This window comes from Anomalospiza imberbis, chromosome 3 (genome assembly GCF_031753505.1).
Source record: "Anomalospiza imberbis isolate Cuckoo-Finch-1a 21T00152 chromosome 3, ASM3175350v1, whole genome shotgun sequence".
NCBI lineage: Eukaryota > Metazoa > Chordata > Aves > Passeriformes > Viduidae > Anomalospiza > Anomalospiza imberbis.
In genome coordinates, this window is record NC_089683.1 from 7,853,269 (window position 1) to 7,880,191 (window position 26,923).

Below are 26,923 nucleotides of genomic sequence, written 5' to 3' on the forward strand. Positions count from 1 at the left end.
CATGCTTACAGGTATGCTTACAATCTGCACATCAGGTTTTCTGCATTTCACTGAAAATTCCTCTTTCTTGTAATTCAGTGAGTCAGATGCTCGAGCAGAGAATGTCACAGAAACTTGATCCTTGGGATTAAAAGATGGGCTGCCTTTTTAAATAATTGTGTATTTTAGGGAGAGAAAGCTGTGTCCAGTGCATAAGCACAGGACTAACATATGCCTACATTTGGTATCCTGGAAATTCTGTCTGTTTTAGGGACTGTCTGTTTTAGTGAGCCCAGAGATAGAAGGCCTATGTCCAGTTGATTTGTAGGTCTCAATCCTTAGCTTTAGCTAAATATCCTGCAGCTTTTGTGCTATGTTTTCTTTCTATGTTCTGGATTAGCTTTTGGCCACTGCTTGGTGTTTGCAAGCCTTTTTCATCTTTACTCCCTAGGAATGATCGTCAGGCGTGTGACTGCATCATAACTTGACAAGAGATGTGGCACATCCTAATCCCATGGCAGCAGAATATCATTCCTGCCCAGCCTACTCTGAGTCTGGTTTCTTACATCACACAGCCAGCTAAGGGAACCTTTGTTGTCTCTTAACAATTTTTCCTGGAACCTTAGGACAGCTTTTCCTGTGGCTTAGATGGCACCTCCATCTGACACTTATCACTGCCTTGAAGGCCATTCCTTTGTCCCACGATGGTTGTCTGCTCAGTGTGGCAGGACCTGTGCCACTGCCTCATGTAAATCCAGCAAGTCATGCAGTGGATTGGGTATTTGTGAATAATACTTGGATGTCTCTGTATTTCACACTTCATTTCACAGCAGTCCCTTTTCTTAAGTGGCTGTGGCCAACTTGAGCTGCTGTTGGGATGTCTGGTGGTTGTCCTGAGCAGCAGTGTGCTACAGTGACTCTGGGCTGCTCTCAAGAATGCCACCCATCCACTGCAGAGCATTTTCTTGCTCTGCAGTGCTTCTGCTGTACAGCTGAGTGGCTGTGGCCACTTTCGTCCCATCATTGGAGGCTTCATTCCTTATGGAAATGAGAATGAGTGGTGGCATGGCATAGGGCAAAAGCAACTCAGCTGCTTTTCTGGGGCAAATAAAGATCTTGCAGCAGTTCTTTCCTAGTATCAAATCACCCCAGGTAACTTTTAATCCCATTGCAGCTCTGGGAGCTAATGTACCTGATTTTCAGCTGTTATCTGGTTGTTCTGTTTTAGTGCCATTATTAGTATTTTTGCAGTTATTTGTCTCTGCAGTGTGTCTTGTGAACATAATGAGTCTTTGAGCTTTTTGTTTTTCAAGGTCTGTATAGAAAGTGCTTCAGTTCATTGTGCTAATATATTAGCAAAGGAATTAAAATAGGTAAAGGTATAGTATATGAACATGGAATGCATTGAACTGATTTTGATAAAAAGTAATTTGATACTCTTCAGCAGATTATCAGAGGGTGAAAAGCAATTCTTCATAAACATATATTGTCTAGGTAGTCATGCTGAGAATAATTTTAGAAGAAGTGTACCTATGAGAATTTGGACACTTGGAACAAGTAAATAATTACAAAATTCTCTGTAGTCTGAGGAATTACTAATTTTATAGATTCATCCTTGAAAAAACCTCTAGCTGTGAAATAAACCCGAAGGAAGCATTTCATAACAACTTAAAACTTTTTTGTATTTGAGAAGTTGTTTAGCCTGATTGTTTAAAAAAATTGTAATTATGATTAGACTTCTACAGTATTTAATTTGTTTTGGTTTTTGAAGTAATAAGTACTTATTATTCTGAAGGATGATACATAGACAATTTTAACTAATTTCTTGTACATTTGAGGATTTATTATAATTGACACAAAGAAAATTGTAATATCTTGTCTTGTTTGTTGTACTTGTACTTAGAAGTGATAAAGTTCTAATTAATACATCTCTTGGAACAGATGTACCGAGTCTAATATTAGATGATAGTGAAGATGAGAATGCTTCATCAATTTTTGAGACGAGCTGTCACTCAGGATCACCAAAGAAACAGTCATCAGCTGCTATACATAAACCCTACCTTCATTTTACAATGTGAGTGTTTCTCTAAATGCATATAATTAGATAGATAAACCCCGGTGATCTTACATCAGGAGAGCTAAAAAAGTTGTTCTTTTGCTTTGGGGTGGCACTGGTGTTCTGTAATGGAAACATGTAAGTGCACAGACAGAAGTTTTAGATGTGGGGGTGTGCTTGGGAAAGGTCACATCCTACACACTGGAATCAGAAATGTTTTTCAAAATGTAGATTAGGAGTAAAGATGCTATCAGCAATTTTCAGTTTTAACAAACTACTTTGATTGGAAAGATTAAGAACTGAGAAGAGATGTGTGTAGGAATAATTTGGAGGGGTTGTGTGCTTTTTCTTGGTCCAAAGTACGGTTGAGCTTCTGTGTATGCCGCTGTTCAGAAGCATCATATATAATGATGGTATTCAGCATTTCTAATGTGCTTTTTTCATTGTTTTTCATGGAAAGTTTCAGGAAAACAGGAATTTAGAAAATACGTGTGAAATTTGGATGAGTGATTCCTGTATAAATTGAACTAGCTAGAGTAATTAACAATAATAAACATTTCTTGGTTTTGTGTTAAGAATAGTTTTAGACTACTTCATGTGGGAGTTTCTGCAGGGAGTTTGCTGAATAAAGAAAATGAAGTTAGAAAAACTGTTCATTAGTGGCACTGTTTAATAGAGCCATCTTGTGGAAAACTGCTAAAATTTTTATGCTAAATAATAATCAGAGCAGAACAGAATTTGTGGATATCTAAGCTTAAAAATAAAGATTAAAGTTCAAAGAGTTGGAGTGACATAGTTAAGTATTCTAATGCCAAATTTAAGCTTTTGTTGTGAAGTTGGGAAGGGGGAAGCCAAACCCAAAACAACAGTATATATTTGTATGAATGTGTGTCTTTAAATAAAAGAATTTCAAGAGTGTGTTTATTTTTGCTAAGTATGTAAGCCTCTCTCAGTCTGTCTTCTTAACATTTCTGATTGTTACCTGTGTGTGTAACCACCACCACCAGAACTGAAAGCCAAAGGTCAGCAATGTTCATTGCTGTCCCAAAATGTTTAACATGAAGTAATACCAGCAAGTCTTGTTCCACTGCCTGAGTTGACTGATGGGCAGATAGAAATGCCGTATTGAGAGAAAATGCAAATTAATTTAAAATTTTCTTGTTTTAAAATGGTAAGGACTTTTAATGGGAAAACTTAATGTGTTTTTCTTCATGTATCATTTGTCCATAAAATTGGGTAAAAACACCCAAGAGAATGAATAAAACATAAAATCCCAAAACTGCTTCTGTGGACTGCTTAGAGTTTCTTCTCAACAACAAAAAAACAAAAAAATAAGTTTACCTTTGCAGTTTTTCTTTGAAGTCTTCCTTCTGTCCAGAAGTCTACTGATTAGAAGTGTACAAATAGGCTGTAATACACAATACACGATGCGTAGTGATGTTATTCAACCTTACATCAGGTCTTTTTCCTTAAATAAGTAAACTATTGAAATGTTCGTTGGTTCTTGAAAATCTTGGGCAGCACTTAAGGGATGAAAGGATTGGCCTGGGATTCCTGAGGCTACTGAAGAGATATGTTAGTAGTTAGGACTGAACTAGAATGATTAAATTGCTGTCTTTACTGGATGTTCACTAAGTCTTTTTATATGATCAAGGAATTAGTTTTAAATAAACTGGTTATAATGAAAATTGCAATTAATTTAATATATGCATAGCTTCACACAGATAAGTTTGAGTTAAACGGTTGTGAAACCCAGGATAAGAGAAATCCTGAGTTATTGGCACCTGAAGCAGTATTCAGGGGTAGTTGAGTTAGTTGATCTTTTTAGGCTGTTGTAGGAAGCTGTTACCCATTACTGAAAGTCTTACGGATTCTAAAATATCTCCTATATATCCATCTATTGACAACACTGGTATGTTAATTGGCTGTTGTTACGTTCTGTTGCAGGTCAGCTTATCACCAGCCAACCTCTTACAGACCGAGATTACTGCTCTCCGGGGAAAGAGGTTCAGGTCAGACTTCGCACCTTGCTCCAGCACTATTGCACACCCTGGAAAAATTCTCTGTACACAGGCTGGACCTGCCAGCTCTTTATTCAGTCAGTGCCAAAACGCCTGAAGAGTCATGTGCACAGGTGATACTTCAGATTTCCTTGTAATGAGTCAATGATTTAATTCTGGTTGTATCAGTATAAAGGCAGCCAGCTGGAATGTAACCTAAAGTCCAGGTTTTCACAGGCTCCTTCTGTTTTCCCCTTTCCTTCTATTTTGCTGTTTCCAGTAAAGAGGTCTCTAGAGGGTGATAGAAATCTCTCTAGTGACTAGTGAATGTAATTACATTTTTAACCTGCCCTCTCATCACATACCTAGTGCTAAGTAAGTTTAATCGGGGTATTCAGTGCTTGATATTCATTTTATTCACTTGTGTATGGATTGGTGTGCTGTGGTTCTAGGTTCATTTGCTTAGTTTTAAGTGTTTTACATTTCCAAATAGCTTTTGGTGACTATTGCATGAATTGCAAAACAGTTTAATTTTCATCTTGATTGTTCAGTCATAGCAAATTTTTAAAACATACATATTTTTAAAACAAAGTAGTTGCTTTGTAGTCTCCCTGGCACATTGACATAAAATAATTGAATGCTGTAGCTAAGAGTCACAAACACTTGGTTAGAAAGTATTTAGATAATTCTATTCTGCTGGAACATTTGTCTACAAAATACCACAAACATGAATCATTCTCTAGTGTGCAAGAACTTTGTTACTCACAACTGATGATAACAATTAGTTCCTTAGTTGAAATGCAACTGTTTCTTTTAATTAGATCTTTCGTGAAGCTCGAAGAACAGTACCAAGTATAGTTTACATGCCTCATATTGGTGATTGGTGGGAAGCTGTCAGTGAAACTGTGAGAGCTACTTTCCTAACTTTGCTGCAAGATATACCATCTTTCTCACCTATATTTCTACTGTCTACCTCTGAGTCCATGTTTAGTGATTTGCCTGAAGAGGTAAGTTTAGCATGGAAGGAGGCATTGTTAGGGGGTTCTGTGCTCTTTTCAATGTTTTAATCATGTAAAATAATTTTGTTTTGTAGTGGCTTTCTAACTTAATTTAAAATATGTGAGACAGAAAATGTAATAATTATTGAATGTTAGTAATTTTCCTTAATGAGGGATGTATGTCTGTATTACTGATTTTCATAAGCTCCATACCACTCTGCTGAGAAGACAAAATTGTTCATTATGCCAATTGTTCTTTTTGACAAATGACTCCATTATAATTAAATGCAGATTTAGTCTAAAGGCCTGACCTTGAGCTTTACATTTTCTGAGGCTCTGGTTAGGGGAGGATTCCTGGGTTTTTGTTCTTAACGTTTTCTGTGATTTTTTTTCTCCTGCCGCTTTACTCTCCTCTTACTGCACAGTTGGCTATTGTTAGGATCATGGCATACTGCAAGTTTCATTACTATAGAGAATTCAGTGACAATTACAAGTGTTTGTTTTCTGTGAGCACAGCTTTAGGTAGAGTTTACCATCTCCTGTCCTGTGTCTGGTTTTGAAAAGTTTGTGACTAATATTGCAATATGGTCATTGTTCATGTCTTTTTCACTGGGGGCTCATTTTTCTTATGGCTTTTTTTTTTTTTTTTTTAGCTGAAATGTATTTTCAGAATCCAGTATGAAGAGGTTTTTTATATTCAAAGACCAAGTGAAGAAGACAGATTGCGATTTTTCAAAGGCTTAATTCTTGATGAGGCAGCAATGCCTCCACCAAGAAGAAAACAGGCTGGTAAACTAAGTTGCAGTAAAACCAATAATAATGTGATCCTAATGTTTTATTTTGTGTTACTTTCCTTTTTAAAGAGGTGTGGGTAATTAACAGTTAGTTTAATTACCATGTGACAGCATTAATCAGTGCCCAGAATAAATTTCATAGTTACAGTTAACAGTTGTTGAAGATGGAGAGCTATGGGGTCAAGGATGCAGTGATAGTTAGACCCACGATGCATACTGAATGCATATCATGAAATGTGGAGTGGCACAATGCAAGGAGCCACTGTACTGTTAATGTTTCCATTGTCTGATTTCCTGTTCTTTTCCCTAGCTCTTCGTGCCCTGGAAGTCCTTCCTCTTGCACTGCCGTGTCCTGCCCGGGAGCTGTCGGAGGCGGAGAAGCAGCGGATGGAGGACCAGGAGGAGAACACCCTGCGGGAGCTGCGCTTGTTTCTCAGGGATGTCACCAAGAGGCTGGCCACAGACAAACGCTTTAACATCTTCAGCAAACCGGTGGATATTGAAGAGGTCTTGTTTCAGTAATGTGCAAACAATGAAGTTGAAAATACTAGAAAAAGAATGCAGATTTTAAAAAGGAAACGATTAAATTAATTAGAAAAATAGATGTTTGATCCATGATCTGTCCAATCTAAGATACTGATTTTTAGCTGGTGGTACAGTCACAGCCTCATTGTCCATGATGCAAGAATTTGGAACATGTTCTATTGCCAATGGCCTTTGGAAAAACGTTGTGCATTCCTGTCCATTTTATAAATGAAATGAGCATTTTAAAATGCCAACACTCCTATCCTTGCCAGTGCTTCTGAAATACTTGCTATTGAAATACTTGAAACCATAAATATAATTCTTTAATAAAAGCTTTTACAGCACTGTAATCATAGACATGATAGTATTGGGAAAGTGATCTGTGTTCTGTAATGCATTCAGCATTAATAGTGTTGTTGCATAATTTCAGCAGTAAAGCTTGTGGATGCCATTAATCACACATGGTAGCACATTATACGGCATTAACTGGTTGATTATGGACTGTACACACCTAACTGATGAGACAGTTCGATCTGCAAATCTGTTTTCAGGGCTGCTGGATGAATAGGATTGTGTTTGGTCTGACTTTGAGATCAGATGCTGGCCACATGCAAGCATTGCAGGCTTACTAACTGAAAAAAATCCCCAATTGCTTCTGAAGAGAGAAGCATCTCTTTAGGAAGACATTAAAAGCTGAATATGGGACATCAGAAGACCAGCATTGTAAAAAGCAGATCTGGAGTGTAAATTCCTTGCAGGATGGAACACAGATCTTTTTATGGGCTGATGCAGTCCTCTCTTAATTTGAGTTTTCCATAGTGTTCCATAGCTGACTGGTTTTGAAAGCCTGGTGAGCTGTTTAATGTGGCAACCTACAGGATGAGCATGGTCTCAGCAGTAATTTGTTTTAATTTTTCTTGTGAAACTGGGAGGTCCATTATTGTAGAAACTCTTCATACTTAGAGTGAAGGTAGTTCCTTTCTGTCAAGAATTTGTGTTCTAAACTTAAATGATTAAGGGCACGTAGAGAAAGAACAAATAACTGTCTATGTTATGTAGATGAAGAGAATAAAAATGTGAATTTGTTATTTGAAGACTTGCCAGAACCCTGCTAATACATCATAGCACCAGAAATCAAATGTAATCCTTTTTGTCCTACCTGCTGCATTTAAGCACAGGACTAGCCTTTCTTTTTCTACAACAGCTTGTCTGCTTGACTTCCTTAAAAAATGTGTTAGGTTTATTTCACTCCTACTTGCATTGCGGAGAATGCTGCTGTGTGATAAGTCAAGAATTTTCCTGACTAAATCAGCAGCAATATTTACAGCTTCCAGTGAAGATTTTCTGATGCTGTGCTAACAAGAAAAGGAAGCCTATTGCTTAGCTTTCCAATCCCTGAACCAGATACTATCATGTTTCCATAAAGGGAGACAAAAAGATAATTTTTGCCATTTTAATTTGTCTATATGAATTTCAATGTCTGTATTTAAGGAATTAGGTGATACATTGTTGTCCACTGAAGTAATGCATTAATGTTAGTTTGTGATGTAATATATATCTGCAGGCACTATATATATATATATATATATATATATATATATATATATATATATATAAACTTATAGAGCCATAATGGCTTGACCTGAGTATGTATTTAACTCCTAAGTTCTTTGACAGTGACTCTCATATGTGGATTTCTAAAGAAAAAAATGCAGTACTGTTTTAGAAGCTGACAGTATTTTTAGTTAAGTGTAATCTGAATCACACTGAAACATTGATACATATTTTTTTTCTGTGAAGTTAATAACAAATTCATTGATTTTTTTTGGGTGAACTTCATTACAGCAGCTGTGCTGATGCATTTGGCTATTAAGGCTGAGACCCTTATGGTATGAATTATGTTGAACACGTTTTAGTGTGCCCCACTGTTTACTGAATCTCCAGTTATGATGTAAGCTCACAGTGAACTGTGACACAAGGCTTTTTCTTTAGATTGTCCTTCTGTACAGCCGATCTAACATCTGCAATCCATAAAACCTGACTTTTCTTTGTTTAACAAGTGATTGACGAAACTGTTTAATAGAAGGTATTTAAAAGCTGATAATTTGGCTGTTAAATTTAATGAGAACATTACCTACAAAGTGAACAAAATAGAACCTCCCTAATTTTTCCTAGGGCTTCAAGTTAGACTGATGGGTTTTGCCTTTTTAGTTCCATGACAGTGTTATAGCACCATAAAAATCTATAGCTAAATTAGTCTAAAATGAAAAATGCATTTACATTAAGTTGTACTGCTTCAAAAATACTGTTTAATTAATTTTGAAAGATAAATTGGTGAGCTCCTGAAGGAAAAGCAGATTTGGAAGTCCTATGTTTTTAGCCTGATAAGACTTCAATTTTTAGCATAAATTTGCTTAGAAATCAAAATATTTATTTTATGTCTTAGAGCTAAGCATGTGGAATGAATCCAAGTATAAAGATGTGATTGTCAGTATTCAATAGGTCCTGTGTCATTTCTGTGTGCTGTTTGTTTATAGGTTTCAGATTACCTTGAGGTTATCAAAGAGCCAATGGACCTATCAACAGTAATAACCAAAATTGATAAACACAATTACTTAACAGCCAAGGATTTTCTAACAGACATTGACCTGATCTGCAGCAATGCCCTGGAGTACAATCCAGACAAAGATCCTGGAGGTAAGAACCTACTTATTTTTGGCCTACCTAGAGCTGAAAGCCTGGTACTTAATTCCATATTCTGATGCTATTCAGGCATTTAGATAAGCTGCATGCTTTGTGATAATTAGGATAAGCAAGTCCTAAGGGTCTGTACTTTTAGTATTCTAAGGCATGGAGTGCACTGGGGACATTAGAAGAGCAGGAAAACTGCAGCATTCAGAGCTGTTTTCTAATAAATTATGTTTTGTAGTTTCCTTTCAAATTTGGTAGCTCCTTTTGGGTATCTAGACTTTGTATAGGCACCAAAACCCCACTGTAATTTGGAGAGCTCTGTAGAGAATCTGCACACAATCTGGCAGTGGTCTGCTGTATTTCCGTGTTAGCTTGGAACATGAAATCCATACACAGAAATCAAAATCTGCTTATTTGGGGATGGAAATAAAACAGGATAAATCACCAGGCAAGGAAGTCAGTTGCAGCTGATTAGGAGAGATTAGACAGTGTTGTCTTGACAAAGTGTGATGGGATGCTTTCAATTAAAAAAGAATTTGTAGACTAAAATGAATGTAAAAGCTGTTCACACTCCAAACTAAGGATAGAAGATCTTGTGTGCTTTTTGCTAGGGCTGTCTTTCAGTGCACATTGCCAGAAGAAAGCATTGCAGCTGGCAGCTTCAAGAATCATCAAGAAAGCATCAACACAAAGCACCCTTTTAATGCAGAGTTCTGCTTAATATATGTGGTACTTGGAGATCAGGGTCCATCGACAAATATTGTCCAATGTGTTAGAAAGTTTTTCATGACATCTTGTGAAATTGCTTTAGCAGGTTAAAGCCTTATTTTTCTGTGTTTTTCTTCTCAAATTTTTGGTTTTCTGAGGCATTTTACAAGTCCCTTGTGTGGACCAGATACAGTATAGTCTGCTATACTGTATAGTCTACTATGGTTTCACATTGCCTTTTTAACCCAGTTCATATTTGTAGAAGATTAAATTTATTTCTTCAGTTTATGATGCCCTATTTTCTTTCAACTAGAAAAGTCCATTTATTTTGTGTTCTTGATAACACACTTTGAGGACTTCTAATGTGCAGTTGATGTGAACTAATTAAAGCCCTTGATGGGCACTTGGCATTCAGAGTGTATCTGAAGAGCACCTGTTGAGGGCTATTTTGATTTTCCTTGCTGTCAGAACTGAACTAGGAGAAATTGATCTGGCTCTCTCTAGGCTCATTTTTGGATAGGAGGTAATGAAAAATTGTTCTGTCATCTGCTGTTAACCATAGAGCATGTATTGCTCTTCTGGCATCCAGAATTTCTTGGGCTGTTGTGTGAACACACCTGAAACAGCACATTATGGCTGTTCAGAGGAAGCATTCCATGCATTCAGATGCATTCATTAAATGAATATTAACTTATAAATGTTCACATTCTTTAAAGGTAGACATATATGCTTGCTTCTGCTTGCAGAAGAGTCATACTGTACCTGCTTTTGTCCTGTTAAGTTGGAAAAGCAAAGGGACGACTAGACTGGCTGATTTTATCTGCAGTCTGGATATCAAAAACTGACTGCTTGGTGATTTTTTTCCCTGGATCTTTGCTGTAAATTTCAGACAGGTTCTGTAGTAAGACAGATTGGGGTTTTCTAGCTTCCCTGTGTGACTGGGAAATGTTCTTGAAGGCATGGGAACATAACCATTGTATGTTGGACATGAGTGTCTCATGGAAGCAATGTCTGGGGCAAAGTCTTGCCCAGCACAGGATTAGAGGAAGGTAGTGGTTCAGTCCAACACCCCAGTTTGATTAATTTTTATTTCCCTCCCCTCTCTTCCCTTCCTCCTTTGCAAGGAGTTCTTAAACTTTATTATCTGACCAAAACTTTGACATTTAATATCTCAAAATTATATCTGGAATGAATGCAGTCTGGGGGTTTCTGTGATCATAAAACATAATATTTCACAAATATGTGGGCAAAACCTTCCAACATTCAGTAGCTTTAATGGACAGTAGTTTTCCCCAGAAAATGTTGGACTCTTTTGAACTAGACACTGGATAGTCTCTTTCACTCAGCAGTTTTTCCAGCTGTAAAAGCTGCTGTTTCTAGAATTACAAATATTGTGAAATGAATATTTAGTATTATTCTTAATTGTTGTCTTTAAAGATTATTAAAACATTAACTCTGCTGGCTGTAGAATATGTTCTAGACATTAATGTTGATGGTTACTGGTGAAGTACCTGCAACAGCTGGAAAAAGTAATTCAGTATGGATGGATTGACAACTTAAATATGTTTGTACTGAAGTCAAACAATGAGTGTTGGAGATTTCATTGAAAAGCTACGTTCTAGATGTCAATTTTCTCCATATATGGGCTTAGTTATTAAGTTATGATAACTTTTCAAATTTCAGTGGTGGAATAATTTGTTTTGTTTGTTTCAAAGGTAGGGGAACTGGTCTGTTTTTTCCTGAATTGCATTTAGGCTTCCAGCATGGGCAATTTGTTCTGTTCCCCAAATAGGCCTGAAAATGTAGCACACTCAAGGCTTGTTTCTTGCCATTTTTTAAAAATTAATTAAAATGAGAAACAGCTGTTCAATTTAAGGAATAAAATAATGTGTTTTAGCACAATTTTGATCAGTTGTTAAATAATAATTAAGAAATAATTTCAGGTTAAAGAAAAAAAAACAACAGGGAAGGAACATAAGCGAGCCAGGTCTACCTTACAGATGCAAATGATGTCCAGTGTGATTTTGCAGGCAGTGTAACTGTGAATATTCCTAGACCCTAGTGGGTAAATTAATTCCTGGACAAGTCTCTTGTTACTTTGGGACTCTTTGCACTCCACTTCATTATACTGTGTAGATCTGCCTGTAGAAACTGGCTACATCTTATGGCAAGTTGATTTAGGTGTGTTCATCATTCACTGTTTGCATTTGTTTATAGATGCCACTGTGGATTAAAGTAACAGTTTAAACTTCTGAAAGCACCTATATCTCTTCAATAGCTGGGTTGTGATTTTTGAGTGTGCTGTGGTGTCGCCCTGATTTCTTAGGATTTTCTAAAGCCTTCTGAATTTACATTCTTGTAGAGAACTTTCTCATGCAACTTTCTGTAAACAACCTATTGTTTTGCATTCTTTCTTAGAGGCGGAGAAATTTGATAGACTGGTAGTTTGTCCAGTGTCGTTGGAGAGGTGGTACGTTCACCTTCCAATCCACTGGCACCTTTTGAGAACTATAAATGATTAAAGTCAGAAAAAATAAATTAATCTCTTCATGGTGACCAAAGCTGTAGTGTGTCGTTTTTCCTTATGTCCTCTGGTGACACTGTGGTATTGATTATTGTGCATTTTCAGACATCTGTAACTTTTCCCAGTTACTTCTGTTTGTATCAGTGTTGTAATATGCAATACAAAGCAACACAGAAATGCTGAGGAATTTTTGTAATTGTGGTAAAAAAGTGTGCTGTCCTGTTTTTTAGATAAAATAATTAGACATAGAGCATGTACTTTGAAGGACACTGCTCATGCTATCATTGCTGCTGAACTGGATCCAGAATTTAATAAGATGTGTGAAGAAATCAAGGAAGCAAGACGAAAAAGAGGTATGTTTAACTTCATTTATCATAACACACACACTTAGAGGCCCTCTACAGACAGGTAGGAATGGGCTCAAGTTCACAAGCCCTGGACCTTGTAGGGGGGCTTCAACCACCCCAGTATGTATTGAAGGGACAACACAGAGGGCAGAAGCGATTCAGGAGGTTTCTAGAATGAGTAGAGGACAACTTCCTTCTCCAAGTCATAGAGGAGCCACCAAGAAGAGGTGCTGTGCTGAACTTTGTTCTCACCAACAAGGAGGTCCTGGTGAGGAATGGGAACCTCAAGAGCAGCTGGGCTGCACTGACCATGAAGTGGAGGGGGTTGAGATCCTAAGGGCAGCAAGAGGGGTGCATAGCAAAGTTTAGTACCTTGGACTTCAGGAGAGCAGGCTTCAGCCTGTTCAGGGATCTACTTGGTAGAGTCCCATGGGATAAAGCCCTGGAGGGAAGAGGGGCCCAGGACAGCTGGTTAATACTCAAGGACTGCCTCCTCCAAACTCAGGAGTGAGGTTTCCCAACAAAGAGACGTTAGGTAAACACATCAGGAGGCCTGTGTGGATGAACAGGTTGATTGTGGATTAACTTAAACACAAAAGGGAGGCCTGCAGAGAGTGGAAACAGAGAAAGGTAGCCTGGGAAAACTACAGAAGAACTGAACAGCCAGGGATCAAGTTAAGAAAGCTAAAGCTCTGAGAGAATTCCATCTGGCCAGGAAGAAGGGCAGCAAGAAAAGCTTCTGTACATATATGGGATAGAATTTACAGATCTCCATACAAAAATTTAAATTTAATATGAAATAAAGAATGCATGTCAAATTCAGACAGTGCAGGTTAAAGGGTGACTGACCTTGAAACCTCTCTACTTTCTTCCTATTTTGTGAGCTGAACTGATAGGACAGCATCATCCTTTCAAGAAGGATGCTTTGCCTACTATTACAGACAGTACTACAGAACCTGGTGAACAAGTAAATGTTAGAGTTGCTGTGCTAACTTCTGATGTGGATGTGGTGGAACCAGAGCTGTGTTTTAAAAGTGCCTGTAGTACAGTATAATAAGAACTATGATAAGGAAGAATAGCCTTTAAACCACTGGATTTTTAGTTCACCCTGGTATGTGTACAAGTGTAGTTTTGGAGGTAACATATTGATTTTTTTGGTTAAGAAACAACCCTTGCAAGTCTGTGTACAGCTTCTAAAGTGACAAGGGAAAGTTATCAAAAGTCCAAACATATTCCCAGTGTGGCAGCAGCGCTCTGTTTACATAAAAAGAGTGTATATCCATGTAAAAGTTTTAAAGTTTTGAAAGTTGAAAAAGGTTGAAAATTACTGAACTATAACATTCGAACAAAATTTCATGCTGATTTAGGGATCATTGATTTCAATAATTCCAGCTTTACCTTGGCAAGTTGTTTCCTGCTTTGGTATAAAGCTCCATTATTTGATTTCTAGGTTGAATTGGCTGGTCTTACCTTTCAGCTGCTGATTCTTGAAATACTTCTGTTGGTAGTTTGAAGACTCTTTATTAATAAACTTCTTTGAACTATGCAAGTATCTATAGGCTTTCTCTCCTTCAGATTAAAACAGATAGAATTCTTTGTATTTTCCTATTCAGTCATGCGTGTTTTTGTCTAATTTTGTGCAAGCTTCCAATGTGTGTCTTGAATTGTGGATAAATGAACCAATTGTAATTCGCCGTGGCTGTAAAACAGAGCTAATATAATGCCTTCATTTCTCCTCTGTACTTTTCTATTAGAACTACAAGAATATTCACAATTCTGGCCACAGCATCATGCCGTGAGCTGTGCTCAGTTAATTATCCAAGTCCCCATGACTGTTAAAGGTTATTGCTTCCGAGGTTAAAGTAAATGTTTGTAAGAGCTCTTTGTTGCAGAGAATGATTCCATGGCTTGTAGTCCTTTCTTGCAAGTTTGGAAGAACTGGAATGCTGCCCTCCTTTTTGTGGCAGTGGCCCAGTAATAGATATTTCTGGAGACAGAGCCTGTAGACTGTTGAAAGAAGGGCAGTGTCTTAAGTCATAATTAAGGCTGATGGTATCATGCAGTGAACTTGTTAAATCAGAAAAAGCAGGTACCATTGGTGTGAGAGGGCCTTCGGGTACAGGTATGTGATGAGCAGCACCAGTTTGTGGGAAAGAACAACTCACAGACAGGAATGGGCAGGATTCAAAGTGGATTCAGTACATTGGCATGGAAACTGTTACAGTGTCACAGGTACTGCAGGTGACACTTGAAGATGCTTGTGCTTCTGGACCACACTTGGTGGTTTCAATGACAAGTGAGCTCTGCAGTCGGTCCCGCTGTAGAATGTGCAAGGCTGAGATCACTGACTGGGTTAGCAAGGAATGTTAACCAAAGCAAGTCCAAAAGACTTGGAATGCATGGAAGAAGCTGTGTTAATTTAATTGTTTATGAACAGAGGAAAGTATATCAAGCTTCTGAGGTCTGAGGAAGCCTCACACTGGAAGGCAGTCACAAGGGATCAGGAGTTGTGTCAAAGATTATGGTGTGCAGAGCACCTGGATGGTGACACTTCAGGAGTATAGTCTTGGCACTGGTCATTGTAGTGGATGGAAATGATATGAATGCTGATCAGTTCTGCAGTTATTCTCATTTTGCTCTAAAGAGCAGCCTCAGCAAGACAGCAGATCAGGACAATCACAGCACATCTGCTTGTCTAGACTTTGACATGTACCCTGTTTCAGAGCAGTTTGAGCAAGGGATGAAAAAATATAAAAAGCTCCATAGCCATTTTCTTCACAATTTTGTCAGCAAGTTACTTAGCAATCTTTCGTAGTTGTAAAATGGAAAGTATTTTCTACATGGCTTTTTTTGGGGGGGGATGTGGTTGTGGTGGTGTTTGGTTTGGGGATTTTTTTTATTTTGTTTTTGGTTTTTCGTTTGTTTGTTTTATTTTGTTTTCCACACATCTGCCATTTTTACTTAGTACTCTGACTGGTGACCAGTCTCAAAAGTACTGCCCATAAAATGTACAATAAAATCAGTATATAGAAGTCAAACTAGAATTTCTCGTTCCTCTGTTACTGAAATGAGGTGCTGTTGTTGAAAGATGTTAAGCCTAAGGACAGCAAGTTTTAAGTTGGTAAATAAGAACCAACTATCTGTATCCTCGACTACTGAAATTTGCAACTACTTATGGAGACCAGCTAATAAAAAGGTAGAAGTGATAGTTGTTTTGAGTAATGAAATGTTTGATATGCAGTTTAAAATTGTTATAATAGTACCTAGAAACCTATGCTGTAATTATTAGTTGTGAGATGAGAGATTATATGTGAATCTTTTAATTTCTGCATCCATCAGTTTTGGAGCTTCTTTTCAGCTCTTGATCACTTGGTTCTGGTTTATATTGGAGATGTGGTATAACATTTTGAAGACCGTTTTAGTGGATGGGTAGGAAATTCTAGTTCACAAATACAGAACTTCAGATATTCATTTATGTCTTTAAAATGTGCTTAACCAATATGAAAGTTTGCTTTTTTAGAATTTAATTAAAAAACCTATGAAGCAGGAGAAGCTATGAGATTAAATATTACAGGAAACAAACCACACTTTTTGTTAAAAGCTGAATTGCATTTTCTTAATTTAAGAGCTCATATTGACTCTGAAATGGATCCATTTTACATAACATAGATCACAGTGACAATACAAGGTTCTTATTCAGATACTCTTTTTGATATGGCATACAATGCCGTTATGAATTGCCACTTATTTTAAAGCTATTTAAAATAAGGAAAAGATTGAAGTGGTCAGTAAGAATTTGCTTGTAGAGGAAATATGAATAGAAGGGTCAATCTTTGGGGACCCAAAGAGTGTGAGAGGCAGTCACATTTTTCTAATCCATCAGAGCTGACAGTTTAAGACCATGCATGCAGCCAGTAAGTTGTTTTGTCAGCAGAAACAAAATATTCTTAATGCAAATCTTTATTTTGAATGTCCAGCTAAATATTAATGGATCTATTCCTATTGCAGTATAGTGTTCTTTGATTCAGTAGATTCCTGCAGCTTGGCTTATTTAAACAGGTATGGTTGTCTTTTGCATGCAGGCTTCTCAGTGCCAGCAGAACAGGTAAATCCTCACGGTTCCACGGTACGGAAAACAGAAGCCAGAGTTGAAGAGGCATTTCGGAACAAGCAAAAACCCACCATGGCCGTGTGGCCCAACTCTGCAAATAAATGTGCTTGTAAGTACTTGGGTGATGACTGTGCAAAATTAGAGGTCCTTTCAATGGCAGACATTTGAAAATTGTCTCTACTGCTGCTTACTGATTATTTCCAGAAGTAATTTTAGGCATGAAACACATGGAACTAAGAAATACTCCTTCTAGGAGTACATAAAATCTCTGCCCAAGAAGTTGTAAAGAAGCAGAATTTCTGGTTTTATGGTGAAGAATAGTTATTTTTCTAATGCAGTATGAGTATTTTGCATTTTTTTGTTGTAAAAGACTGTTTTCAGTATGAGACAACTCAGATCCAAGAAGAACACTTTTCAGTGGTTTGATGAGTTTTCAGGTTTGTTTACTCTGTGTATTAGCAGGTAAATACCTCTATACTGCTTAATAGTCTCTCACTTGCACTACATTGAATTCCTGCCTTCAGTACATTCAGTGTCATGCTGAAAGCTAGAGAAGAGGTTGCAAATTTAACTGTATTTTCCTTTATGGCAATGGTTTTCAGCAGTCAGTAACCATTACTGGAGGATGTTAAGATACACTTCCTGGAACCTACTGAATTAATCCAGTTAAGTGATCAAAATGTCTAGAATTGTGAGGTGTGAGTGGGTAATCAGAGGCACTGCTAATTATGTTCAAGAGGTAAGTTGATTAGAACAGGTGAATACATTGCAGATATTTTCATTATAAAGAAAATAAAGATTATGAGAGACAGTGAGTATGGGGATATACTGATAGTTGCACTTGGCTTTCCTGCTGAAGATGTGGAGTCCATTATTAATATATTATTAGTAGCATTATCGATTATTGCTGATTGATGGCAAACTGATTTTCATTTTGGTATTTGTGCTCTCCTTCATGGTACTTTTCCTTGATGAGAAATTGTTTTCTAGGCATGATGATAACTGCCCAGAGATGAACATTGTTTATATATGAATGATAGTGTTGATGTCAAATGGTTTAATTAAATAGAGGTGTATGATTTTATTTCCCGAAGCTGTAATTTCTTCCGTTATAGGAATTAAAGTCAATCGTACAGAATTATGGTTAGAATAAATTGTTGTATAATAAATTGATGATGTGGATCCAAGCTGTTGTTTATTCATTTGGCAGCTCGTGCAAAACAGAGAGTGTAGGGAAGGGATTCCCAATTAATTTTTTTAAATTTCCTGTGAAGTCCAGGATGTAGATTTTCCCTCTGGCTGCCCTACAGAGCGCTTTGCTGGCTGTGCATGCTGAGCAGCAGACGGTGGGGTTTATAGACCTCCAAGCTGGACATCCCTTGGGAAGGGGCAGAGCAGCCCTCGCTGGTGACTCGCATCCAAAGCAGCTCCAGTACCTCTCTCGCTTCCCCTCTGTTGTGGAGGCAGCAGCAGTTGTTAGAAAACTCGAGCCATCAGCTGCAGGAAATTGCCAGTGTCTCTGTGCAAACAACAAAGTTACTGTTAAGGCACTGATCCTGTTGGTATTTTCGTGATCTAGCTTGGAAGGCAAGAAAAATTGAGGCTTAGTGGTGTTTGGGTCTACGATCAAATGAAAATCTGCCTTTTAAGGCTGAGTCTGGGAAAGGTAGCTAGTCCAGGAGGGATGTGATGCATCTAGTAATCAAGAGAGAGAACCAGGAATTGATGAGCAATCAGAAATCTGCAGGAAGGATTCAAGCAGTACATGGGCACTCTTGAAGATTGATGTGGTCAGTTCAGGAGAGACTGGAAATGAGGAAGAGAAATGGTCTTAAAAAGGGTACTTGGAGGATAGGCTAGAGAAGGGTGAGAGCAGAACTGAGCAGATTGTGGGGAGCTCAAATAGCAGAAAATGAAACTGTGGATTGTGATTGTTTAAATGGAAGAATTAAATGGAAGAATTAAGTTTGGAGAAGGTATTTCTGAAGAGGGATTATTTTAGAGGGAGAGTGGAATTTTTTTATGGTCATGAACTACTATTTTTTTTTAAAACTATAATGTATTGCACAATCAGAGTAACAAGAAAAATTATTAAAGTATTTTATTTAAACAAGCTAAAACCATACTTTTCAATAATTCTCAAAATAATTGCATGTTTTCTGCTGTTTGAACTTGAATTAATGTTTTCCCTTAGAGGAATCTAGGAAAGAATCACCAATCACAACATTATTTTCCTGATCAGTTATTACTGTTTTTAGGGGCTTTATTACAGTATTTTTGAAAAGAGCTGCAAAAAGGTTAATTCAGTAGACAAACCTTAGAACTCTAAAATAAATTATTGTCAAGTATCTTCTCTAAAAACAGAGAGGACTGCAGACAGTTCAGCAGCCTTTTCAAATTTAGGGTCCTGCTCAGGGCTAGTACAGTAGTGAGGGAGAGTTGGATTATTATGTGTTGGTTTATTTTCTGAGGTTTTATATTTTTTATAAAACTTTATTTAGTTTTTTACTTAACTGTTATTTTGTGATTACTTTAATTTTTCTGATGTATTTTAGATATTTTGTTAATTTGATTGGACCAGATGGGCTGTTGGAAATGTGGTGAATAAGTAATTTTTCTGTTTGAAGGCATGGTGATACACATTCCTGAGTTACATTTCATCTGCAACTCCCATTCCCTTGTTGAAAGTACAGCTGTGTGCATTGTGTCTCACTGTATAGATGAGTTTTACAAGTATTGAATTACTAGAAGTTGCTGAGAATCTATTTGGGGAAGTTCTGCCACAATTTAAAATACTTCCATTTTCAACTGTGTATTTTGAGAAAAGTGCAAGTATTCTTGTGGGAACTTGGAATGGGACAGATGTCAGAAGTCTGACATAAATAGTTTTATGATTATAGAATCACAAAATTACAGTGGTTGGAGGGAACCTCTGGAGATGTTCTAGTCTAGCTCCCCTCAGAACTGGTTGCTCAAGGCTTTGTCCAATTGTGTTTTGAACATCTCCGAGAATGGGGGCTCTGTGTCATGCCTGGGGAACCTCTTGTAGTGCTTGGATGCAAACAATAAATTCTTTTTCTTAATTTTGAGTATCTTGTATTTCAGTCCGTGCCCATTGCCTCTTGTCACTGGGCACTGCTGAGAAGAGTCTTATTTTGCCTTTGTATGGAGCTGTGTGGAAAAGGGAACTACCAGCAGTGTGCAGTTTGGTGTGTTTGCTAAATTTGTTGGTTTAGATACACATTAGCTCAGAAATCATTAGCATCTCTTTAATCATTGGGATCCTGTATAATAAAACTGTATCCAACGGCTCCCTCTTGCCAGTAGATGGGGCATGGTACACACCAATTTACTGTCTTGCACTTGCTTCCTTTAGTGTTGCGTATAAATAAACTCTGTGGGGAAGATTTGGCTTTGCATTCTTATCTTTTTTTGCAGCATTTAATGATAATATATTGTAGTGATAGACTGCAGATTTTATGTTTTCTTCATAGAGAAGATGTTTTTTATGCCATATGATAAATCGCATAGCTGTGAAAATGGCATTTGGAGGGAATAAAGAAAATTTAAATCCTTTGTATTATGCAAACTATTAAAAATATAAGTTTTATATGAAAGTCATTTTATGAAATATGAAGTAAACACGCTGCTAACTTTTCCCAGTAATTTAAGTGATTAGTGGGCTCTCTATAAAGGACTGTAGGGATACCAAGAAAGGATCTAAGAAACTGTGGTAGAAAATGTTGTTTCTAAAGAAGTAATATTTTCTTTGCCTTTTTGTGTTGGATTTTTTTTGGTTGATTGGTTTTTGGTTTTCTCTTTTTCACCCCCAAATGGGTGATCTTTGCTGTCCTATGGAACACTTTGTTTCTAATAGAAAGGCTTTTGTTTTGTCTGGAGTACTTTTGAAAAAAAGTTTTTAGAAAGAAAAGATCTTTCATTTACAGTCTTTCTCAGAAACTGTTTTATTCTCAGTCTTTGTCCGATTTTCATCTGTTTAGTGTCTCTTCTTTGACCTTTCTGTGACAGTGGTGTCAGTGATTGCTGTACTTCAGGCTTCTGGGACTGCCGCAGCGCCTTATCAAAGGACATGGCATACCAGATGCAATATGGTTTTGATCATTTGAACTATTTTTTTTTCCTTTTGGTGTGTTTCTGAGTTTGGATTCAAGAATTGGATATTGGCAAATTAACAGTCATTCAGATGCTAACATTAAAATCCTTGTAGCTGCTGTTTTCTCATTTATCCTGTATTTGCTACTGTTTAGTTTTCTTCTGCTGCTTTCAAGATTTGATTTGGATTATTTCTCACTTGAGACAGAGGCAAGTACTGTTACTTGATAAGCACCATTAAAAAAGATTTTCTGGAATGTGAGGATATATTTACTCAGAGCTGGGACAACTGCCTCTTTTTGTCTCTCTGTCATTTTGTTCTGGGTAGCGTAGGAGTTGGCATTCTGGTTGGGAGTGATTTGATCTCTTGTGCTGCCTTCAACCAGATGCTTTAAAAGAAAGTTGCAAACATTTGAGAAATAATTTTTTTGCCTGATTTTGAAGGAAATACCAATGTAGCTGATGATTCCAGGTTGGTTAACAGTTCTTTTAAACCCCATAGGCTTTTTAAATTCTTCTAATTTAAAATGCAATTTAGTGAATTTGTGGGAGTTCTAATAAATCTTGACTGCCTGTTCTTTTTTGGGATCCCATCAAACTTTTGAACTCAGTGATATCTAGTGACAAAGAAATTTTCTTTCATCACTATTAAATACCTGCCTATTGAATTAATCAAGTGTCTTTTTTCTTTGACAGAGGGCTAAGTGGGTTCTACAATTTACCTGATCAGTGACTTTTTATATTCTCTTGTTCTCTTCTTTATAACTCAGTAATGCAAGATGGCTCAGCCTCTTTTTAAGGTTTCCTTGAAAGCATTATCATCATCTTTCTTGTAAACAAGGTAAAAAGATCTTCTGAAGTAGTTTGGGTTTTTTTTCCCCCTCTAAGTGGTATGCACAAGTGATGTAATAAAAACAGTTTTCAGACCAGATAGATCCCTTCCTTCCTCCCTGCTGAAAACTGTGACAATGTTTGCTTTAAATTAAGACTTAGTGTTTCTGTCTGCAGAAGTAGTGGATTTTCTTGAGATTATTACCTTTATTAACTTCAGATTTTGCCTCCTTGACAGAGAAACCACCCAGTAGTCATGATTCTTTCTTGTGTTTGTTCATGGCTCTCTTGCAGCAAGGTGGTGTCAAGGAAGGTGTCATTCAGTAGTCCTTAAGAGCCAGCTGAAGGTACCAAGGATGTGTATAGCTGAAATAGTTGCTATTGTACAGAGGGGAAAGAAGCAGATCTACACTAAAAATTATCACCACAGATTACATTAATCTGATTGTCTTTTCTCTTTTGACTTCATTTGCCTCTAATTTCCCAGAATTATGGTCTTGCCATGTATTTCACTAATATAATTACTCTGGTTTCATGTAAATTGTATTTTTATTTTGGTTTCCCAAGAAAATCTTACCTGTACTCTCTGTCCATCTTTGCTCCCCTAATAACTTCTAAATCATTTAGTAGAGTCCAGACAGATTTGACAGGAGTTGAGACCTGAAAGATTAGATTCCTGCAGGTTTTGTGAAAATTGGTAGCTGGACAAATGCACGTGTCTACTGCAGGAAGAGGAGATAGATTGAAAATGGTAGTTGAGCAGGTAAAACATGGTATTGACCAGGCATGGCATGCACACCTCTGACATGGAGTGAGTCCAGTTCAGCTGGGGTGGGGAGGAACAGGAGACACTGGGATAGTTCCATGAGAAATATTGGGAAGAGCTTGAGTGGAGAGCATTACTGGGGATGGTAGGGGAAAGCAGTTGACTGGGGAAGAAAGTACTGCAAACAAAAAAGGGAATGCTGCAATCAGGTTTGGTTTGTACCTGTTTCAACACCTCCTTATGAAACTTGACTTCTCTGTGTTGTGTAGATATGCCCAGATTCTTCAAGTATTTGCTTACAAAACATAAACTGTTATATAAGGTGATAAAAATCATAAATATGTGAAGTTGTTGTATGCAGTTCTTTTCATGTGTTTGTCAGTTCTGTGCCTTGAGTCCTTCTGTCTAGGTGAAGAAAATTACATCTTTTAGGGATTGGTTCCACAGTCACTTTAGGCTGGTCAAACTGCAGGTCACTACTAAAGAGGCTGTCTTGCCTTGTTGCTGCTGATATATTCCCACCATGTTCCCTGTGCCAGCACTGTCATTCATGAGGTGGAAAGCTCAACCAAAGATGTTGAAAACTAACCCAGAAAAAACCCCAACAACCTAATGTTTCAGATGGATTTAGTTCCCTTATCTGTTTTACTGCAGGAACAGTAGTGCCAGCACAAATGAGGCAGTGGAAATGCTATAGCTGGCTTTGGAGGAAGAAATGGCTTTGTTAGTGGAAGCTGGCACCTCACTTTGCTTTTTAAGCCATTGTGGAACTCTGATCTGTTCTTTCTTGCTGCTTATCTCTGACTGCAGTTTGGGACTTTGTGAGTAGAAACTCCAGAGACTTTCAAGTGGACTATTTAGTGCCTCTTGGTAAAGAATGTGGAGCTACTGGAAACAGCTAAATTACTGTGGCAGGTACATAGATATCCTGGATGCTGTATAAGAGAGTGTAAGTTGCTGGTTTTAAGTGATTTCTCAAGGCTTTGAGTTACTTTACACACAAGACATCAGAAAGGTGTTGAGGGTTTTGATCATGGAAGAAAAACTTAAAACACATGAATTGCTTTAAGTGGTTCTTGATACTGCAGACTAAAAATCTAGATCCATGGTGATCTTGCTTGTCATGAGAATCTTTGGGTTTTAATCCCCAGGAATTCTTCATGAAATACAGTAACAACAGAGAATTTACTGTTTGATGGATGTCAGTTTTATCATTTACTGACAGATGATTCACATTCTCTGATGGGTTTTAAGCAGTGTGGAAGCATGGAAAAGTCTTCTCTGCAGCATAAAGTGAACTTGTTAGCCTTGAATACTGTGCTGCACTCACAGTACTGTAGTAGTCCAACTACAGAAATTTCAAGAGAAAGATCTCTGCTGCATCTTATTAGAGTTCTTCCACATTAAGGGAAGCAGACTTTCTTGTTAATAATTGACAGTCTTCAAATAATCTAATTATGTCTGCTTTCTTTTCCACTGTTAATTTTATTTCTCTGTAGTCTACAGTTCTGTCACTGTACTGCTGGATTTGGGGGACAGCAACCTTGCACACCTCAGCTCCAAAGCTGCTGTACCATTCACCCATTTTTTTGAAATCTCTTTCCTGAGACCATAGTAAACAGAAAGGTCACAGTTACCTCTAGGTCTTGGAGAAGTACTTTGGAAAAGTGGGAAGGAATTGGATTTTTTGGTTCATATGTTTTAGGATGTGTTTAGTTTTGTTTTTTTTTTTTTTTTTTTAACTACTACTATGACTGTTCTTCAATAGCCAAGAACAGTGCTCTGCTCTGAACAGGGCTGGTACTTAGTCACCAGATGATGTTGTTATTACTTAGTGTATCTGACTGGAGAATCTCCAAGCAGCACCTGTCAGTGGGCAAGAATTCAGAATTTCTGAAAGTCTGCTACAGGTTTCATTTTACTTAACTTCATCTCGAGGACTAGTCCTTCTGAAGTAAGGACAGCACAGAATTTATTTTTAATCATACCTAGGAGAAATGCTGTCTGCCTTGTTCATATATCTTTCAGATGACTCTGAAATTGTCTTAACATAGGAGTGGAAGAATTGAGGAACTTCATTTATTGCTTAACAAAATGTAGAGTAAATTTCTATTCAGTGATTAATTGCATTGTATTACATAGCACTTTAAAAAATGCTCTCTGCATAGATTGTGCATCTTAGGAAAAAAAGAGCAGGTGAAATTTAGTTTCGATACCAACTTAATGTGAACCTGAGTGAAATGTTAGGTGTGACTTGTGGTCAGACAGATATTTATTGTTATTAAAAATGCTTAGTAGTAATTTACAAAAAAGCAAACCAGACAGAAGCTAGAACTGAAATTAAGATCCCCGTGGCAAATCTGTAGAGGTTATGTGAAGATTATAGAGTGAATAGTTGTCCAAATTAGAAGTCAAGTGAATGTATTCATGTGTGAATAATTGCTATTATAATAGTTTGAGTTAGAGAAACTCAGTTCTATAAAGCAGGATTCTTCTGACAATAGTATTTCCACTGCCTCTGGCACAAATACTGCCAAAAGACTGGGTATCAATGAGGAGATTTCTGGTGAGTAGTTTTAAAAGGAGTAATTGAAAAGGTGTTAAGGCATTAAGTTGCAATTGTATATACTATGTTCATTTTTAAAACAAAGTTCACTCAGAGTTTTTCTCCTGTAAATAGCTGTCCCATTCTCTTACCTGCAGGAAGCTGATAGTCATGAATCATACTGACTAGAAAATAAAAAGTTTAGCATTCTGCTCTTGATAGTTTACAATCTTCTAAAATACAAACATCAAGGTAGTGAAGATGAGATTCCAGGTTAAGTTTATTTTTTAGCAGCAATCTGTTAACCCGTTAGTTCCTCCCCAGCAGCCCTTTGCATCAGTTTTACCCTGTGGTAGCTCCTTCATGCTTTTAAAGTCATAATCAACTGTCCTGTAGGACAGTTTCCTGCCTCTTATGGCAGCTTCTCAGATCCATGATACTCTTGTAGTAGTGCTTTTTTATTTCCAGTAACTATAAAGGGGACCAATATAGGTGATGAAATCTGGTGTCAGTTTCTACAATTTGTCACATGGTTCTCTGGCCCATTAAACACTTCTCCTCCTTGTACCACTCCCTTAACTTAACTGGGGGAATTAAGCAGACAGACTGGTGGTGGGGTTTGGTTTTAAATGCTGTATCCCTTGCTCAACTTTTCACTAATTTAGACGCTTGACTCTGTGTAACAAAGAAAAATCTATGTAACAATGTTTTGGTTGTTAAGGATCTGGAACAAGAATTTCCTCTCTCATCCCAAAAGACGTTGCTACATCACTTTTTGTTGTTGCTTTGTCCGAATTAAAAACAGCGGTAGAAAACAACATGCATAATGTTTGTTCAAAAATACTGCATGAGACACTGAGTGAGCTGGACTTGCTGACTCTTAGTTGGGAAAGACTTGAAATTTAATTAAATGGGTAATACAAGGATTAATTCCAGTTTGCTTTAAAGTGATTTCTCTCACACCTAAGAATTTTAGGAATGTACTTGTGGGTTTGGGGGAATTACGGATTCTCATCCCAGGTGGAACTCACAATGTGGACAGAAGGGATGCACCAATAAATATCTGAAGTACAATTCACCGATACAAAAGATGTCAAATATACGTCACAATTTATCTAATATATCTATCTGAATTACAGCAATGTCTGCCTAAATAGCCAAAAATCAGTGTATCTTTAAAAATGTCAACTTATTTATTTATTTATTTATTTATTTATATGTTTAGGATGTACCAGATCTCCTTTAAAAGACTTGTACTCTCCTTCTGTGTTTTATTTACCCATCTTTGGAGTTGCTCTGAGGTTCAATTCATAGCCTAATAGAGTATTATTTCTATTTTTGTCTCTAAGTTTACATTTCCCTGTTTAGTTTCAGATTTGCTGGTTCAGTGATTAATGAAAATCTCTTGCACAATCTAGGGAAAAAATACATGAACCCCTGAAAAGTTATGTGAGTAGGTTGTAGTTTGTCGTCAGTAAAAGAGTGACACTGACTCTAGAAGTCACTATCAGATCTTGAATATGGCTGGAGAAAGGGGATTTTTTCCCCCCTTCAAATCTTGCAGTTCTCCATAAAGGTTATTTGTAACAATAAATACACATTCCAAATAAGACTGTTTTTATTGCAGTGTGATTGTAACTTTAGATAGCTTTAAAGCTAAAAGGTTAGGATTTACTCCTAATGTAGTTGTTAAACTACCTGCTAACATACAGCACTCATGGGGAGAAGTTCTGAAGTACAACTGTGCTTCTGAGTGGCTGTGAATTAATTGTCAACACTTGTACCTGCATAGTGCTTGTATCTTCAAAGCAAGATCTTTGTAACTCAGTGTGTGGTTGGCAGACACAAGTGTAGGACTTAATACCCCATAAATCAAAGCAACTTACAAATGTAAAGAATGTTATGGAAGTGCTAAGCATAAGAGTTCACTTTGAA

At 37.2% G+C, this 26,923-nt stretch overlaps 1 protein-coding gene across 4 annotated transcripts in view; it reads left to right on the forward strand.

Annotated features, from left to right (window-relative positions):
* The window catches only part of ATAD2B (ATPase family AAA domain containing 2B), a 75,763-nt gene that overhangs the window by 38,953 nt on the left and 9,887 nt on the right, over positions 1-26,923 (forward strand). For 3 of the 4 annotated variants that reach the window (XM_068183333.1, XM_068183331.1, XM_068183334.1), the window contains exons 17-24: positions 1,921-2,053; positions 3,983-4,169; positions 4,857-5,042; positions 5,687-5,822; positions 6,138-6,334; positions 8,890-9,049; positions 12,506-12,628; positions 16,705-16,842. In XM_068183333.1, the coding sequence (XP_068039434.1) occupies positions 1,921-2,053; positions 3,983-4,169; positions 4,857-5,042; positions 5,687-5,822; positions 6,138-6,334; positions 8,890-9,049; positions 12,506-12,628; positions 16,705-16,842 (1,260 nt within the window). The remainder of the gene's footprint in view (positions 1-1,920; positions 2,054-3,982; positions 4,170-4,856; positions 5,043-5,686; positions 5,823-6,137; positions 6,335-8,889; positions 9,050-12,505; positions 12,629-16,704; positions 16,843-26,923) is intronic. The other variant, XM_068183332.1, reaches the window with a different exon arrangement.